Below are 17,500 nucleotides of genomic sequence, written 5' to 3'. Positions count from 1 at the left end.
CTTCCAAGGTGAGTGATCAGTGATCAGTGAAAGAAAGTAAGGGGTGGGGGTATTGAGAGAAAAGTGTGTGGACTCACTGTGAACAAACTTTCCTCAAAGTCAGATCTCGAAGCATCACAGAGAATGGCTTCCAAACATGCATGTTTTAAATCGTCGATGCCCACAAACACAAAAGACTGCAAGAAGTGTAAAATTAGACATTTAGGGGCGCTTAGGTGGCGTAGCGGGTTAAGCGCTGACCATGTAACCGCAGGGTCCCCGGTTCGATTATCATGCATGTCATCCCTCCTCTTTCTCTCACCTATCCTTCCTGTCTAAATCTTCACTGTAACTGTCAATAAAAATGAAAAATATGAGTGGGACTGCCCCACTCAGAAAAAATTACTTAAAAAAAAGAAAGAAATTGACATATAAACCTCATACTGCACCTACTGTACCTTGTACCACTGACAATGGTTGGCAAACACACAATCACATACTTAGCTTACAGAACGATCCCTAAGCTAGTCATGTTCACTTGCTGCTCCCTATGACTGTTTACATGATCTTAACTTTACCTCAGAGATACTAGCCTTTAGGCTATCCAAATGGGCTAAACAGTAGGTTTGAATGAGAAAAAACACCCACACATACTATTGTAACCTATTGTACTTGAGAGAGGAGAAATATAAGATGTGTAAAAGGATTTTCTCCCGGTGAATGAACGTTGTCGAGAGGGAGCTAAAGCTCGATAACTCTCTCTAATGATGGCAATTTTGAGCAGGCGGCACCCGGGGTCCCCAGTGACTCAGCAATCATCTCAGAGGACCCATTGCCTGCCACTCATTCCACAGCCATGCACCATTACTCCCAGTCCAACGGGTATTCATAACAAACTAGGGAACATTCATAACAAATTAGGAAATATTCAGTAATTTTTTTTGGGGGGGGGGGATATTCGATTGTTAAGTCTGACGTCAAACGTGACGTTTAGCAATTTCTGGGTCCAAACCAGAAATTCCCTCCACCAGAGTACCAGAATACTACAGCGGTAGAATGACAGTTCAATCGTTTTTTAGACTGGGATCTATTCATACAACAAGGGACACAGCACTTTCCCGTTTTCCCATATTTGTCAGCGTCTTTGAGCCTCGGAAAAGCGCTATATAAATATAATGAATTATTATTATTACTGAGGCATTTCGAAGACAGCGCCTCAGCCAACGTTGGACCCGGAAACACGTCACGACTTAACAACCGAATTGGGGAAACAAATGCAACAAAGAGGGATGAGAGTGGAATGAAATACTGTCCCGACCAAACTATCTCAAACTTAAAAGCCTAATTCCAAAAAGGTGGCACAGTGGACGAGGAACTTTTAATTATAATCGACTTGTAACAGAATTACTAATCAGGATTCCGGCTTTGGGTGGGTGCCATTATTCTTTTGGAACCAGCCCTCATGTCTTTCAATTGATTAGTTCTATCTAGACCTAAGAGTGGACTTCCCAAGTTTTAACAACTATAGACAGAAAACGGACATGTTCGTTTTCCTCAAAGAAGGGTAGCTTGGACCCTTGAGGACATACCCAAGACGGGAAATTAATTGCATTTAAAAAGAGTTTCCCCCCCTATGTGACTTGTGCTCTCTCTGGGTCCACTGCAACCCTTCCCCAACCTCCTGTCTACCTACCGTCTACTGCGGTTTACCCATGGTGCATCTGTCTGGCGATCATCTTGGGACCCCTTATATCTGGTCCCGACTTGGTCACTCTTTACTAGGCATGGCAGGAATGACAAATGAAGTTTGGGGCGGCTTTGGCGCAGGAGGTAGAGTCGCCGTCTAATGATCACAAGGTTGGCAGATCAGCGGTTCGAGCCCCGGCTGGCCACATGTCGAAGTGTCCTTGGGCAAGACACTGAACCCCAAAATTGCTCCCAGTGAGCGGGCCAGCGCCTTGCATGGCAGCTTGCCGCCATTGGTGTGTGAATGGGTGAATGAGAGGCCGTTGTAAAGCGCTTTGGAGCAGCAAAAAAGGCGCTATATAAGTGCAGTCCATTTACCATTTGAAGTGCCAGGGGGGTGAAAAATAAACATTGTGGAATTCAAAATGGAATGGCCTTTTCTACTTTTCAGGTGTAGTTTGGGAATGGTTTGGGAATTAGGGAGGTGCGCTGGGTTGAGTTCCTGAAAATGAGTATTGTATGATGAGTGGATTTTCTCGAATGAATGTAGGCCTACATGCCTAGATAATCTTCATGTTATCCATGAGCTTTACATCCAGAAGTAAGAGGAGGAGGAGGAGGAGGAGTTTAATTTAATTTGAATATCAGGATCTCTAGAAGGGATCGCTTTAAAGATCCATCAGAAAAGTAATATAAATATCATGAATTATACACAATGTGCTGTGGGGATTCGGCAAGGAGGAATGTTTTCAGAAGAACAACCTCATAACTCAGACCTCCCTTTCTCCCTCGTTTTCTCTCTTTATCTCTCTCATTCCTTTATTTATTCACTTATATTCAATCTCACCCTTTTTCTGTCTAAATCCTATCCTGTGTGTGTGTGTGTGTGTGTGTGTGTGTGTGTCTTTTTCTCAAACCCACCCCCTCTTCTTTCTTTCGCTCTTGAAGTGAAGCCACTTAAATCCAGCCCCAGACTTATGTTCATCCTGTTTGCTGTTCCACAGAAATCCTTGAAAGTGCTGGTCCAGCTCTCCTAGTCTAGGGAGCCCCATTAAATCTCTATCATCTCATATGGGAGTTTTATATATATATATATTTATATATATATATATATATATATATATATATATAGACACATAGACAGAGAACAGGGAGAGAGAGGGGGGATAATAGATGGCTTTTAGCTCACACATTGTCCATCTCTTCATCTCTTACGTTTTCAATCCCATTCCACCTCTCTTTCGTTCAGTGTCTCTAGGTCGAAAGAAGTTCCGTACAGTCACAACACAACCACGGCCTTACAACTTCCTTCCTCAAACCTAATATTAAGCAATCACAAAGTTTAAAATGTCATCTTTTGATATTTTTCAAAGATGCCAACCTTTGACTTTTTTTCTCTCCTAAATGTCAAACGTTCAAGTTTCTCTTAAGTTAGGTAAAGGAGGGCTAGTCTGCGGAGAGCACACCGACACGAGAGTTTAACACAACGTGGCATCTTGCTGCAGTGTGTTGTGACAACTAAAGCACTCAGAACCAAGGCTGTAAGACTGGATAAGACTGGTATAGTTCTACTGTTTCCAGAGCTTGCAAACTAGGCACTGTTAGCAATGGCATGAACATTGAAGTCATTGCTTACAAATACACTATGTTTATAGTCTTACTGGCTCCTCACAAGTAATACCAGAGCTGCCACAACCTAATACCATCTCATGCATGAGGGGTCCGAAGCACTCATGGATGAGACACTTAAACGTGTTTACTCACTGAATAACATCATAACTACCGGATAAGGTTTAACACGTTTATTGCCTTATGACAAGTTATTACATTATCCAGTGTTATTACATTGTCAAATCACCCATGTTACTTTTTGTACTCTGGTCTCCACTACTTATGCACAGAGAACAGCTGAGCTATTTTTGGACTCAAAGACAAACGGAAGGTGACAGTCATTCTGCTGCAGAGAGAGAGAGAGAGAGAGAGAGAGAGAGAGAGAGAGAGAGAGAGAGAGAGAGAGAGAGAGAGAGAGAGAGAGAGAGAGAGAGAGTGAGGGAGGGAGAGAAAGAGCGAGAGAGGTGTGGGGGCCTCTCTCTCTCTCTCTCTTTCTCTCTCTGTCTTTCTCTCTCTCTCTGCAGCTGTGGCCAACAGCAGGATACCTGTCACCTTCTGTGGAGAGAGAGAGGGTAGATGGAGAGGAAGAAGGAAAAAGATATATGGAGAGGGAGGAGAAAAAGAGATGAGTAAGGGAGAGAGTGAGGGAGAGATAGATGGACAGATGGGAAGTTAGAGAACTTAATTGATTTAGTTGTCTCAACTTCTTTCCTATATTCAGTAGAGGAAATCTCCTGATAGTTTCCATGAGCGTCTTTATAATGGAGTGTTACACCAGAGTGAGTTAATGAGAACCTGGATCACCTACCTTTCATTCCTGATTAAGAGCTTTGAACCTCCATCGATTACAATCCCATGACAATGTTAAAAACAGCGTGTTTGGGTGGCTGTGTGTGTATGTGAGAGAGAGAGAGAGAGAGAGAGAAGAAGGTAGGAAAGCGAAACCATCTATATTCCAACCTATAACTAGCTCACCTACCAATTCCTTCTTCCGTTAGTAGAAAGAGAACATATGCGAGGTGGGGTGAGTGTCTGTAATGGAATGTAGCCCATCGTGGCGTTAGAATTATAAGGTTCTATCTCCATTTTTGGTAACAAAAATGAGTTTTTTACATAATCTGATCCATTAGGTGTTTATTAATGCCTGTGTGGTGTTATTTTTTAAAATGTTGACATTTTTGAGTTAGTAATTAATGAAATACAAAGGTTCCATCTCACAAAACATAACGGAATGTAAAAACTTTGACGCTCAATATCTCTGAACTACCCTAAACGGAGATAGAACCTTATAATTCTAAGCTCACGCCATGTACTACGGCTAGGAGTTAGGGAGGGAGAGTGGGTGGGGTACTCACACGTTGAAGAGGTTGAGGCCGATGCGGTAGAGGCGTTTGCGCATGACGTCGGTGGAGAGCGTGGGGGACTTGCAGCTGGCCGGGTTCTCGCAGTGGTAGCGGGGGAGGCTGAGGATCATGGCCTGCAGCGCCTCCTTGGAGGAGGCCTCGGAGGCCGAGCGCGCCTCGGTGGACGTGCTGCTGCTGCTCATCTGCTCCGAGCTGTTGTCCGCCGTCTCCGAGCTGCTCCGCTTGGCCTCCAGGGGCTCCGCGGAGGACAGGGAGCCCACCGAGGGTGCCCCGTCCTGGGGTTGAGGAAGAGTGCACGTCGTCGGTCCCATGGTGGGTGCCATGACCACCACCTCAGGGCCCTCCTGGGGAGACTGGGCTAGTTTGTCCAACGGGGTCAGTGGGGGCTGGTGGTCGTCCTCGGCCTCGGCCAGCTCTTCCTCGCTGGGAGGGGGGGCGGGGAATTCACTATCTAATAGCCCGTCTTCTTCTATCGGTGGTTCTGCTGGGGGTGGCGGGGGTTCCTGTGGGGGTAGAAGAGGGGGCTCCATGGGTTCCACCAAGGGGGCCTCCTCTTCAGGGAGTGGTGGTGGTGAGGGTTCTTTAGGGGGCTCGGGCGGGATGGAGGTGGGGATGGAGTTCGTGTTGACGTCGGAGGTGGCGGTGGTGGTGGCGGCGGTGGTGGCGGTGACTGTGGTGACTCCGCCCCCTTGCTGCACACAGTTGCCGAGGGAGACGGAGGTAGAGGACTCCATGACGGACGAGGACATGCGAAAGTTCTGGCTGTCGATCTGCACCGTCACGTCGCGGAACGCCATCATCAGCTTGCTGGCGCTGCGAGAGAGGTCCGCCATGCTCTCTCCCCGTATGTTCTGGAGAACCGACGACTCGTCCATCCCTCCTCCTCCCCCCCCCTCCCCTCCACCTCCCCCCCCCGCCCCGGCCGTACTGAAGGACTCGGCGCTGAACTGGTACGTGCCGCCCTCTTGCAGCTGACACATGGTCTTCAGGCTCCAGTTGCTCAGCGCGTCGTCGATGGACTTGGCCAGAGACTGGACCTGCTCGGTGAAAGAGTCCTCCAGGTCGGTCAGGGTGCCGCCCACGGTGGCGGGCAGCGATGGCGAGCGCACCAGGGGGATGCCCGCCAGGCTGCAGCCTTCGGCCAGTGCCCGCTCAGCGGAGAAGCCCTCGGCGTTCTGCACGCGGACCTTGCGCAGGGAAATGCGCCGGGGCAGGCGGCTCTCCAGGAGAGAGTTGCGGATCTTCTCAAAGTTCTTGCTGAGCTGGTACTGGCGGAAGGCGGTCTGGATCTTGCAGGCGGCGCGGCGGGATGTCAGGTGGCCGCCGTACTTGTGCTCTAACATTTCGATCTGGAAAACACGGAAGAGGAGAAAGAGAGAGAGATGGAGGCATTAGTGGAATTCTACTGCTTTGGTGTTTCAATGCACCATGGAGTCGATGAGAGTACAGGGCGTTTTACTGTAGGTGGAAAAGCATACGATGTTGCACTGTAAAGAAGGTCAAATCAGTGAAATCAGTCAGCAAATAAGAGCTAGGAGACGCAGGATGACAAGACAGTATTAACAAAGACAGAGCACATACAACAGTGCGTACACCCCAGTGGTACAAAGATCCCCTTATAATAAACAAAAGGCTGTCTCTAAAGCTCAAACCACAACAGAATCAACATGCATAAAGAAGACCTCTGAGTACCTCTACCTTTTTGGTAAAATACTCTAAGTGCCACATGGCTGACATTACTTCAAATGACCATGGGTGGCCAGGGCAACCAAACAAACAAGGAAGTGAGCATTGACGCTGAGAGGGCTGGGTAGATACGGACACGGGCATGAACACATAATGCCCACATTATGACGGTTGTGAAGATGAGATGGACACCTGATCATTTACCGCAAGCAAACAAAACCAAAAAAAAAACACGCCAACGTCAAGGTCATAGAGAGCGTGGGGGCCGACACCCGACACCTATAATCCTTCTAGTGTACAGCACAGGATCAGTCTGAGAGAGGGACAGCGAGAGTGTTCTGTCATTATAGAGGCTTTCACATTTTCAATATTCTCCCTCTCTCCAGCTCTGTGAAGCATGGAAGATAGATATCAGAGCTGGGAGGAAAAAGAGGGATGTACAGAGAGAGAAGAGGGAAGAATGAGGCAGGGAATGAATGAGTTAGACACAAAGACTGAGTGAGCAGAGAATGAGACTGCCAAAACGGAAGGAGTGAGAATGACAGGGAGAGAAAATGAAGGGGGCCCCGTATGCACTTTTGGGAGATATTATGAACATAATGGTGGTCTTATTCTTTCATCAATCATTTGATTATGACATTTGGTAGCAAATCATTGTCAAACGCAGAGGCATGCAATGCTGAGAGCCAAATAGGCAAAAGAAAGCAATTTTCACAAATGTTGTAATCTGATCACTAATTTGTGTGGACAGACCATTCGTTTCTTTCAATAAGTAGAGACATAATCTGCCGCTGAAACTTTTGCAATGGGTAATTGAAACTTTTGCCATTCTCTCCTCTATAATAAGAGTTTGAACATATATTAAATAATCACACTTTCTTTTGCAGCAAGAAACTACAATCCTGTGCTATTTCCTTTCTGGCCACTAGCTGTCCTGACATACAGTATTAATGGCTTCTCAGTTGGCAAGATTTGGCAGGGGATTTTAGAACGATGTGGACACAAGGATTAAGTCAGTTCACAAAAAAAAATCCCCCCTGTGACTCAAAGGCAATTGGGTGAAAGGTTTTCGAGGGATACTGGTGCCACAAGGGATCAAAATGTGACTTTCATCCGCTAATCTCAATTTGCAGTCCTTTCGCAAAGTCACCTAGCTAGCCTAGCCTCCTGTGGACAGCACAGATAGGCCATAATGCCCGCAAGGCTTTGCAATTTGCGATAAGTGGGTGGCTGCGGCATGATGCAATCTCTCCCCTCCATTGTCATTCGGCAAACTCAGTCACATACAAAGCTCTTTAGAAAAACGGAAATGACACTGAGAAATCCATCTTATCTCCTCCATTTACATTTCACTGCAGAGCCTCTGTGAGAAAAAGGGAGGAGATGTACTGAGAATATTAAGGTCGTTTTCTGAATAGGCTCCGGCGCTTTCAGCGATACAGTATAGTCTGTGTCTACTCTCAGAGAAAGTCTCATATTCAGAACGTCACTCTCCCTGCAGATCGGCCAGACTTGGCCTTCAATAATCACAACTTTTTTTTTTCTTCTTCTTCTTTTTTTTAATTTTTATCCGGAATGTTCCGCAGATGGCTCTGAGTACACAGCTACGCTATGACAAGGCCAGCTTCATCACTTCTGACTGCTCCCTGAGATAGAGGTCGGGGAGGCTTAAAAGACAGAGTTGCGGTAATAATCGTGCCCCATCCCTCAGAAAAGGTGTCTCTCGTCGAAACGAATTACCCAAAGATTGCCTCTGCAGAGGTGGCCTTGGATCCCAGGGAGGGGGGGGGACTCAGCGGGAGGCGTTTGATTAAAAGAGGTAGTCCGCCGCCTCGTTTGTTTTGCCATCTCTGTCAGTCGGGGAGGAGACACTGAATAAAGCATTTAGGTCACGTCACCGGTTTCTATCTAAGCGTGTATCTCTCTGATACACTCTGCCATTCCATTAAAGACTCTGCCAGACCGGGGGTGCGAGAGAGAGAGAGAGAGAGAGAGAGAGAGAGAGACAGAGAGAGACAGAGAGGGAGAGGGGGAAAGGGACAAGTGAGGGACAGAAGGACGGTGGTAGGAGAGAAAGAAGAGGGAGATTAAGGGTGGTTCTCTGTGGCTCAGTTTGGTACAGCATGGCACTAACAACAACGCTTAGGTTGTGGGTTCGATTCCTGCTGGAACCATATATCCTTTGACTTTGGATAAAAGCGTCAGCTAAATGGCATGTATTAAGGGGAACGGGGATGGCTGAGGTAGAAAGGAAAGGAAGGGAAGGAGGAATACATTGGAATGAGAGAGAGAGAGAGAGCGAGAGAGAGAGAAAGAGAGAGAGAGAGAGAGAGAGAGACACACCAAAGTAACAAGTGTGGTCCTACTGTGAATCCGCCCATTAGCCGGCTGTCAGTTCTGCTTCTGATCACTTCACTAAGCGCCAACGGAGAGAGAGATCATTCTAGAGACGCCGTGGCCTGAGGGAACAGTGATGACACCGCTCTGTTCAGCCAGCGCCGCCAAATCGGGTTTGACAGGCGGATCAGTGCCAGTCTGACCTGACGTTCCGCAACTCGACTGGAAACAATGAAGAAGAAATATACTGACCAAACACTACCAAGACCTCTAACATGAATGGGCTACGAAAATAGTGACTTTAATGTTAACTGATCATAACAGCATGAAGGACACAGAGTAACAAGCTAGTGGTTTCCATAAAATGTATTAAATACATTACATACATTACCCAAAACACTAATATACAAGAGTGATACAATATGGTAGCATTTCAAGTTAGTATAATGAGATCCCGTTAAAGCAAACCAAACAGTCTAGAAGGTAATTTGGAGTGAAAGGTTATAAGGTTATAGGTTTCCAAAACTCCGGGTAGAATTCCAATGACTGGAACTGCAGTTTGTAGTAATGAGATGGCTTGTTGAGCAAAAAGAACATTGTCGGGGGGTCAAAGGGTGAGAGGCTAGAGATGGGGATCGTGGTGGTGATGTCAGAATGCAAAGGCGGTTGGAAATGTCGACACAACCAGTATATCTGTATGAGCTTATGGAGGTGATGATGGAATTTTGAGTTAAGGTTCAAAACCAGACTGAGTATGAGAGATGGGACTGACTTTTACCTCTGAAATATTAATAGCCTAAGGCTTTTAGAAAGAGCGCATTCAGAGAGAGCCTTTTTTGGGGGGAGAAAACATGTTCATTCTGAAAATTAAAATGGTTCCCAATATCAAAGGTCAGACTATCTATGGAACACCATTTGCTTTTGTATTTGTTTTGCTTTTGTTATTTAGTTGTGACTTATCAGATTTGCATTAGAGAGGAATGTGCTACTGTTGCTATCCCTTTCTCTCTCACTGTGTTGAACTCAATTAATATTCTCACAGGTCAACACTGGCATTCCCAGGTGGAATTAAACCCATTCATTTCAACTAAACAAATACCACAAGGAGGTGGACAACAAAAATTAACACACACACACACACACACAAACACATCAATAATAATAATAATAATAACCTTTATTTGTATAGCACTTTTCCTGCAAACGTTGCAGCTCAAAGTGCTTTAATCATTATATAATCATCATTTAATTATTTAGTCATTTAAAGGTAATATTAAAAAGATGGGTTTTTAGTCTTGACTTGAAATTATTTGCTGATTGTATCCCTAATGTAAACTGGCAGTGCATTCCACAATCTGGTTGCATAAAATGAGAATGCAGCCTCACCAAATCTCTTCTTTTGTACATGTGGTACACAGAGAAAGACAGCGTCAGAAGAACTTTTGCAATATTCCATAGATGATCAAAAGCATTTCGATTTGATGTGAGCCTCAAAGCTTAAGTCAGAATCTATAATCACACCTAGATTCTTAGCTACATGTTTGCATCATCAATACAAAATTCAAGTGTTGGTCATTAACAAAGTGCACCTCAACACATCCCTGGAGAATCGTAAAGCTCTCTGTTTTCTTAGACGTTAGCCTTAGTGACGCAAGTTTATTGAAGAGTCTTGCTTTTGAATGAGCTAAACAAAGCTGTGGCAGGGAGGTAGCATAGCAGATGATTAGATCTGCAACAAGCAAACAAAAAGGGTGAAATGTGAAGTCCTGAATAGCTTTTAATCTAGAGAATCTAGAGAATGTCAGAGAATCTAGAAAATCAGAAACACCTACGTTACAAGAACTGGACATGCATGCACTATACTATACTATACTGTACAGCATACGAGAGAGTGCGGTCGATAACAAAGGTCAAGAAAGTAATTTACTTATTGAGCGTTTGTTTGAACCCTCCAACTTCAATCTTTGACCTTTGATTATGAGAGAGGGAGTTGATCCTACAGTACATTTATACTTCTCAAAGAATGATAGGCCTATAAACAGTGAAAGTTCCGCTGTTGCAGAAAACCGGGCAGAAGATAAAAAATGAACTTGACAGGATCCGATCGACCCGTCCCTCAAGAAATTTAATCTCAAGACCACAAAACCGTCAGAGAACGGAGTATTGAAGACGGAGAAATGTTCGGGATAAGATCTGTTTTCACTGCTCTCAGCAACCCAGTGAACGGTGTCATCAAAATTGCTAATCTGCAGTTTTTAAAGCATCAGCGGTTTAAAGACGCACAAGTCAACATATTGAACCTCCAGACATGTGCAGTGCCTCGAAAAGTCTCCCTGAAAAGTTTGCGTTGATGTGGATTTACATTTAAGTATTTACATAATAGTACTCTGAGATATATTGCTTCTACATATCCCTCCCCCTCTCTGACTGGGGTTTAGACTGTGATCATGAGAGAACAGAGGCTGAAGATAGCATTTTCTCTCACCCCCCCACCAGAGATAAACGATGCTTGATTCATGGTGGCTCAATCCAGGCCTTTCTCAAGCAGGGGCTCTTGCAGCACTCAACAAAAAGGCAATTATGGCTTAAGGATGAAATGGATGGAGTTGGACAAAATGGTTCTCAGAGGGAAGCCATTAGAAAGGGAGCTTTCATCAACAAGTTGATCAACTCGAGGCACTTGTACAAACACTGACTAGACCCAGGCTATTTACTTTCAACGACTTCTCTACTGGTGAAACAATAAACGTTGTTTATCCTATATAAATGTAATTGTGTATTTGCGCCCAACATTTATTTTTTTCGGTCTTAAAGAGTGAAAACTAGGAAATCTCTCTTGGTGTTCAAGGTAGTGACTTGGCTTGTCCTTGTGGGAGAAGTATTCAAATTGCCATGCAAATGCATCAAATCAGAATAAACAAATGTTTGACACTATAACTATGTGATTATATCATATTCCTCAAACCCTATTGGTAGAAAACATGGCAACATCAATGGACTGATGAGACTGATCTTCCAACAGTCCCAATCAATGGATGTTAGCACTTATTCTGGGCTTCTGCAGTGATCAAGGTATGGGTGCTTGTGATGCGATCACTCTGCTATTGATCGTTGGATCCATCAGGGCCCTTACACTTGCAAACCGCAGGCGGGGGGGAGTGAAACCTCATCATGGTGCATGTCTCGCAGGACAGGAGATCAATCTCACAGATAGGACATGTGCAGCTATCGCTGACAGAGAGAAAGTGTATGTGTGTGTGTGTGTGAGAGAGAAAGAGAGACAGAGAGAGAGAGAGACAGAGAGAGAGAGAGAGAGAGAGAGGGAGAGAGAGAGAGGGAGGGAGAGAGGGAGAGAGGGAGAGAGAGAGAGAGACAGAGCGAGAGAGAGAGAGAGAGGGAGAGAGAGAGAGGGAGGGAGAGAGAGAGGGAGAGAGAGAGAGGGAGAGAGGGAGAGAGGGAGAGAGAGAGAGAGAGACAGAGCGAGAGAGAGAGAGAGAGAGAGAGATAGAGAGAGAGAGAGAGAGAGAGAGAGAGAGAGAGAGAGAGAGAGAGAGAGAGAGAGAGCGAGCCGAAAGAATCCTCAGAAGAGAGATTAAAAGCGAAGAGGCCTAATTTTAAATCGACAGCAGGGGTGAGCGAGAGGAATAAAACAGGGGTGTCGCACTTGATGAGAGCGTAGATGTGAATGACATGCCACGTCTGGCTGTCATAGCAAGATACTGTGATTCTTCTGTAAGGGAGGAGCTCTGCTGCCTAAAACCAATGCCAGAAACAACAAAAGGTGAGGACATCGCCAAAGTTCTTATCGAGCATTTTGTGGAGCGAGGGATTGACATTAGCAGGATTTTTGCAGTGACAACAAATGGTGCCCTTGCCATGGTCGGGAAACAGAGGGGAGCGGTTGCATTAATTGAGGAACGAGTTGGTCACCCCATTATGAAACTCCACTGCATCATACACCAAGAAAACTCATGTGCAAAGATGTCAAAGTCTGATCTTAATGAGGTTATGGCTACAGTGGTGAAGGTTGTTAACTTAATAGTTAAGCGATCTGCACTGACACACTGTGTGAGCAGATATTCTCACACATGAAGAGCGTGCTGAGCCTCTCACGCAGCCGTCTGACAACTGACCACTCTGAAGCTTGTCTGTTACTTAAAGTGACCAAGTACCACCCCCAGATAATGGAGTTGAGCAAAGGAAAACAGGGCCAGGGATCACATTGATTGTTAGGACTGTTTACATGGCTTTGCATACATAGCTCTTTGCTAACAAAAAAAAAATGTTGTTGTGGTTGGAATAAAAGAATAAAATGTAAGTAACAACCAAATAATTATATAAATATAAATTATAATTCATACAAGTAAGACCCTTGTATAATCACCATCCAGTTAGGCCTACTTATTAAAATGATAACCATAGGGAGCGCAGTTAGCAACTTTGTTAGAAATTGAGCGCACCAATTTGCTTAAAGTTGTGCTACGCATCACAACGTTTTAGTTGTCTTAGATGTTATGTTGGTAATTTTGTTCAAGTTTCAGTTAGTTGACTGTTAGGCCTGTTTATTTAACATACATGGCTTTGCATACATAGCTCTGCTGAAAATTGTTGTTCATGTTGTGGAATAAAATTGCAGATCTGTTGGTCTGTTTGGTTTGGTTTGATGTCGAGTCATAATTAATGTTGATATTGTGGTTGGCACACTGACTAACAAGAAAATTAAAAAATGGCACTTCATATAAAAAAGGTTGCCTACCCCTGGTCTGATGGATCCACAAGTCCCTGATGAATGGCACGATGGGAACACACACACACACACGCACACACACAGACACAGACACAGACACACACACACACACAGACACAGACACACACACACACACACACACAGACCAACATACATGCAACAGACATACACACACACACACACACACACACAGACACACATACATGCAACAGACACACACACAGACATACACACACACACACACACACAGACACACATACATGCAACAGACACACAGACACACACACACACACACACACACACACACAGACACACACAGACACACATACATGCAACAGACACACAGACATACACACACACACACACACACACACACACACAAGATGAATGATCTTTGTGAGACACAGAACAAACAAGGATATGAAGCATCATGTGACCCCTAGCTTCCTGCATGTTGACCTCTACAGTTCAGTATCTCCCAACCTTTGATCACGAGATGAACCCAACAAGGGGGAGCAGACCAGGAGAGAAAACACATCATAAGAGTTAGGTCACGGCAAGCAATAAATCACCACAGGGGTTTCCACTTTCCCTTCTGTCACCATGACGATACATCGAATCACATTGTATGCGAGAGTGAGAGAGGAGTGAGAGAATCGGGGGGGATGCGACTAGATAGAAAAGAAGAAATCGAAAATCTCATAGAACCCGAAATCTCCAGACAGACAGCGTGACACACGTGTTCTATTCAACGACGGACTTACCACCCAGCAGCAGAATACTGTCCGCCATCAAAACACACTGTAACACACCACCGTCTCAAGTGAAACGCCCATCTTTCCAAACCTGTCCAAAGATAAGAACCCGTGTAAAAATGAAGGTGATAATGAAGATGGCGATGGCGATGATTTATGGTAATGAAAAAGACGACAGCCTCGACTCGAACCGAAACACAGACGACCAGCACACCTAACTAACGCCACCTGTTCCAGTCAAACAGATTTAAACGGCAGACTCCAAAGTCAACCAAAGTGCAGAGGAAGAGGAGGAACCCCCAAACAGGAAAACCCAGCCAGTGACACACAATCCAAGACGCACCAATAAAAAAACGACATCCTTCAGACACCTCAGACAGAAGAAGCTAGACGGACACCCACAGAGACCACAAGACATGACAGTACAACCCCAGCCGAGTACCCTCCCCCTCCCCTCCCCTCCCCTCTCCCCCCCTCCTCCCCACCCACCCCCACACACCCTACCTGCTTGTTTTTGAGGTCGAGCGAGAGCTCGTAGTCTGAGGTGGCGGAGTGTGAGCAGGCCCCGTTGCGCTGCACCCTCCTGGGGGAGGCAGTGTGGTGCAGGCTGGCTCTCCTCCCCGCCGCCCCCCCCCGGGCCCCGCCTCCTCCCTCCTCCTCCTCCACCTCCTCCTCCACCTCCACTGCTGCTGTTGCTGCTGTTGCTGCTGTTGCTGCTGCCACGTCCACCTCATGTTGCTTCTCCTCCTCCTCCTCCACCGCCACCGCCACCACCACCTCTTCCTGCTTTCTCTCCTCCTCCACCTCCTCCACCTCCTCCTGCTTGTCTCCTCCTCGACCCCCCTCCTCCTGTTCCCCTCCGCCAGGCAGCAGGGTGGTGGTGGCAGCGGGAGGCTCCTGGGGTTGTTCTTCATTGGGGCCCTCGGACCGGGGCTCGGTTTGGGGCTCGGGCTGGGGGTCGGGCTGGGGCTCGGGCTGGAGCTGTGGTTGGGGGTCAGGCTGGGGGTCAGGTTGAGGGTCGGGTTGAGGGTCGGGTTGCGGTTGAGGTTCAGGCGGGGTCTGTGGCTGGGGGGGCTCCCCCTCTCCCTCCCCCTGCTCCCCCTCCAAGGGTGAGTCTGGAGGAAGGTCGTCGCTGCAGAAAGGAGGAGAAAAGCGCAGAGTGAGGGGCTGCATCCTGTTGACCTCTGACCTCTTTCTTCTCCAGGCTGGCTGGGGGGTGACGGGGGGAGGGGTGACCTCGTGACCTCTCACCTCTGTCTCACTCTGGGGCTACAAGATGTGTGCAGAGGGGGGGGGGGGGTCAGAAGCATGTCTGTCTGTCTGTCTGTGTGTCTGTCTGCGTGTCTGTCTGTCTGTCTGTCTGCGTGTCTGTATAGTCTGCAGGTGTCTCCATTGACAGACAGCACAAGCACAGCACAGTAGACACTTAGTAGCAGTTCATTTCAGAGTCATTTTTTTCAACAGCGGACACACACACTGCAGCAAAAACCACACACGGGGGGGTGACAGTGAGAAGACAAAAAACGGAACTCTGGGACAGCCAACGGTGACACACACAGACATGGGACACAGTCATGCATTGCAACTGAGGTACAGCACTCGACGACTGTGTATGTGAGTGTGTGCATGTGCGTATGTGGCTGTGTGTGGGTGTATGTGTGTGTGTGTATGTGTGTGACCTATCTTGGGTATTGCAGGCACTATAATTAAGCAATATCACACGAGAGGGATGTGTGTTATACTGAATATCAGCACGGCTGTGATTCGGTCGTAGGTACGAGGCCGCAGGTTGCCTAGCAACCCGAACACAAACATGTAGTCTAATTAACGGTCATTTAGTAGAACACCTGTGCGGCGGAGTGATACATAATAGTTAAAAGTCCCAGTGCTGTTATTTAAGCAATATCACACGAGAGGGAGTGTGTTATACTGAATATCAGCACGGCTGTGATTCGGTCGTAGGTACGAGGCCAACACACGACCTCGAGTGTGATATTGCTTTTATACACCAGTTCTACAGCGCAATTTATTAGTTAACAGTAATAAGTGACAACAGATTATGATTTGTTTGTTTATTTAATCATTTATTTTGGCTCCGTCAAGAAAAAATAGTTCCGCAATGGGACTGTTCAACTGGACTTTTGCCTAGTAACCTGAACACAAACTAGCTACTTTGTATCGTGGCTAGCTACTTTGTATCGTGTACATTTATTTGTACATTTCCATGTATTGTGCAACCAGTGAAATATGACTCGGTTGACAGTCGCTTTGGTGGCATGTGTGAATGTGATTCAGAGTCAGACGAGTTGACATCAGACAGCACGCTGCTCCATCGTTTTCTGCTCTCGGTGGATGGTCTCCAATATCAGATCATCCGATTCCAAGAACGGCTAACCGGTAGCTCGTTGATGTAACGGTTTAAACCAGCACGAAGCCCAAGGTAGCTGCTGATGCTGTAGAGCTCCCCTTTAGTTGTCCGGATGGACCCAAAAAACTGCCTCAGGACTGTATTCAGCTCGGCCATAGGTAGGCTATATGACCGTTAATGTAGTCTAATTAACGGTCATTTAATAGAACACCTGTGCGGCGGAGTGATACATATAGTTAAAAGTCCCAGTGCTAGCCCCGCGGTGGCGCAGCGGTCTAAGCATTAGCCACTAGTGCAAGCTGCCCACCGGGGACTGGGATCGAATCCCGGTCTCGCCAGACCCGGATATGGCCGGGGCACACAGGGAGCGGCATATTGAGCGGCCACTCCCAAAGGGGGGTATAGGACTATTTCCGGACAAGGATCCGTCGCGCAGCACCGCCCCCGTCTGGTGCTGGAGTAACGGTGTCGGGCTCGAGGAGCCAGTCAGCCTGGCGATCTCCTCTGGGGCTGCCGGCCACGGGGTCGTGCGGCGGATCCTACGCAATAGGCAGGGGATAATTGGATAATAGGTTGGGTTCAATTGGATACCAAATTGGGTGAAAAAGGGATAAAATCTGAAAAACAAATAAAAAACAAAAAAAGTCCCAGTGCTGTTATACTGTATATCAGCACTCATGGAATGCCTCTTGTCCAATCAAATTACTTGGTCGGAACTAACTGTTGTATAATAGAAGACAAGATTCTGTTGATTCTCAGTGACAGTGTATCCCAGGGCGGCTGACATCTTAGGGACCGACCTGTCAACCGGCTAGACCGGGTCTTTGTTTTAGCGTGTCGCGGTGCTATTAGCATGGGACCGTACTCCCTCTGCTGTTTTCTCTCTCTCTCTCCCCTTTCTTCTCTCTATCACTGTCTGTCTCTCTCAGCCTCGGTCCGTCTCTTTCTCTTATCCTCTCTCTTTTTT

The 17,500-nt window shown here is 46.5% G+C and overlaps 1 protein-coding gene across 1 annotated transcript in view; it reads right to left on the bottom strand.

Moving 5' to 3' along the window:
* LOC308164120 (IQ motif and SEC7 domain-containing protein 3-like) overlaps window positions 1–14,741 on the bottom strand; it is a gene marked incomplete at its 3' end in the record, with an annotated part of 65,389 nt that extends 50,648 nt beyond the window's left edge. Inside the window, 3 exon segments of the mRNA XM_080538271.1 lie at window positions 4,632–5,143; window positions 5,312–5,989; window positions 14,670–14,741. Of these exon segments, the coding sequence (XP_080394397.1) occupies window positions 4,632–5,143; window positions 5,312–5,983 (1,184 nt within the window). The 5' untranslated portion in view covers window positions 5,984–5,989; window positions 14,670–14,741.
* Window positions 14,742–17,500: the final 2,759 nt, after the last annotated feature.

Source organism: Nansenia antarctica (genome assembly GCF_963989245.1).
Source record: "Nansenia antarctica genome assembly, chromosome: 8".
NCBI lineage: Eukaryota > Metazoa > Chordata > Actinopteri > Argentiniformes > Microstomatidae > Nansenia > Nansenia antarctica.
The sequence above is the reverse complement of the archived record's forward strand: the minus strand, read 5'-3'. Positions and strand labels throughout refer to the sequence as shown.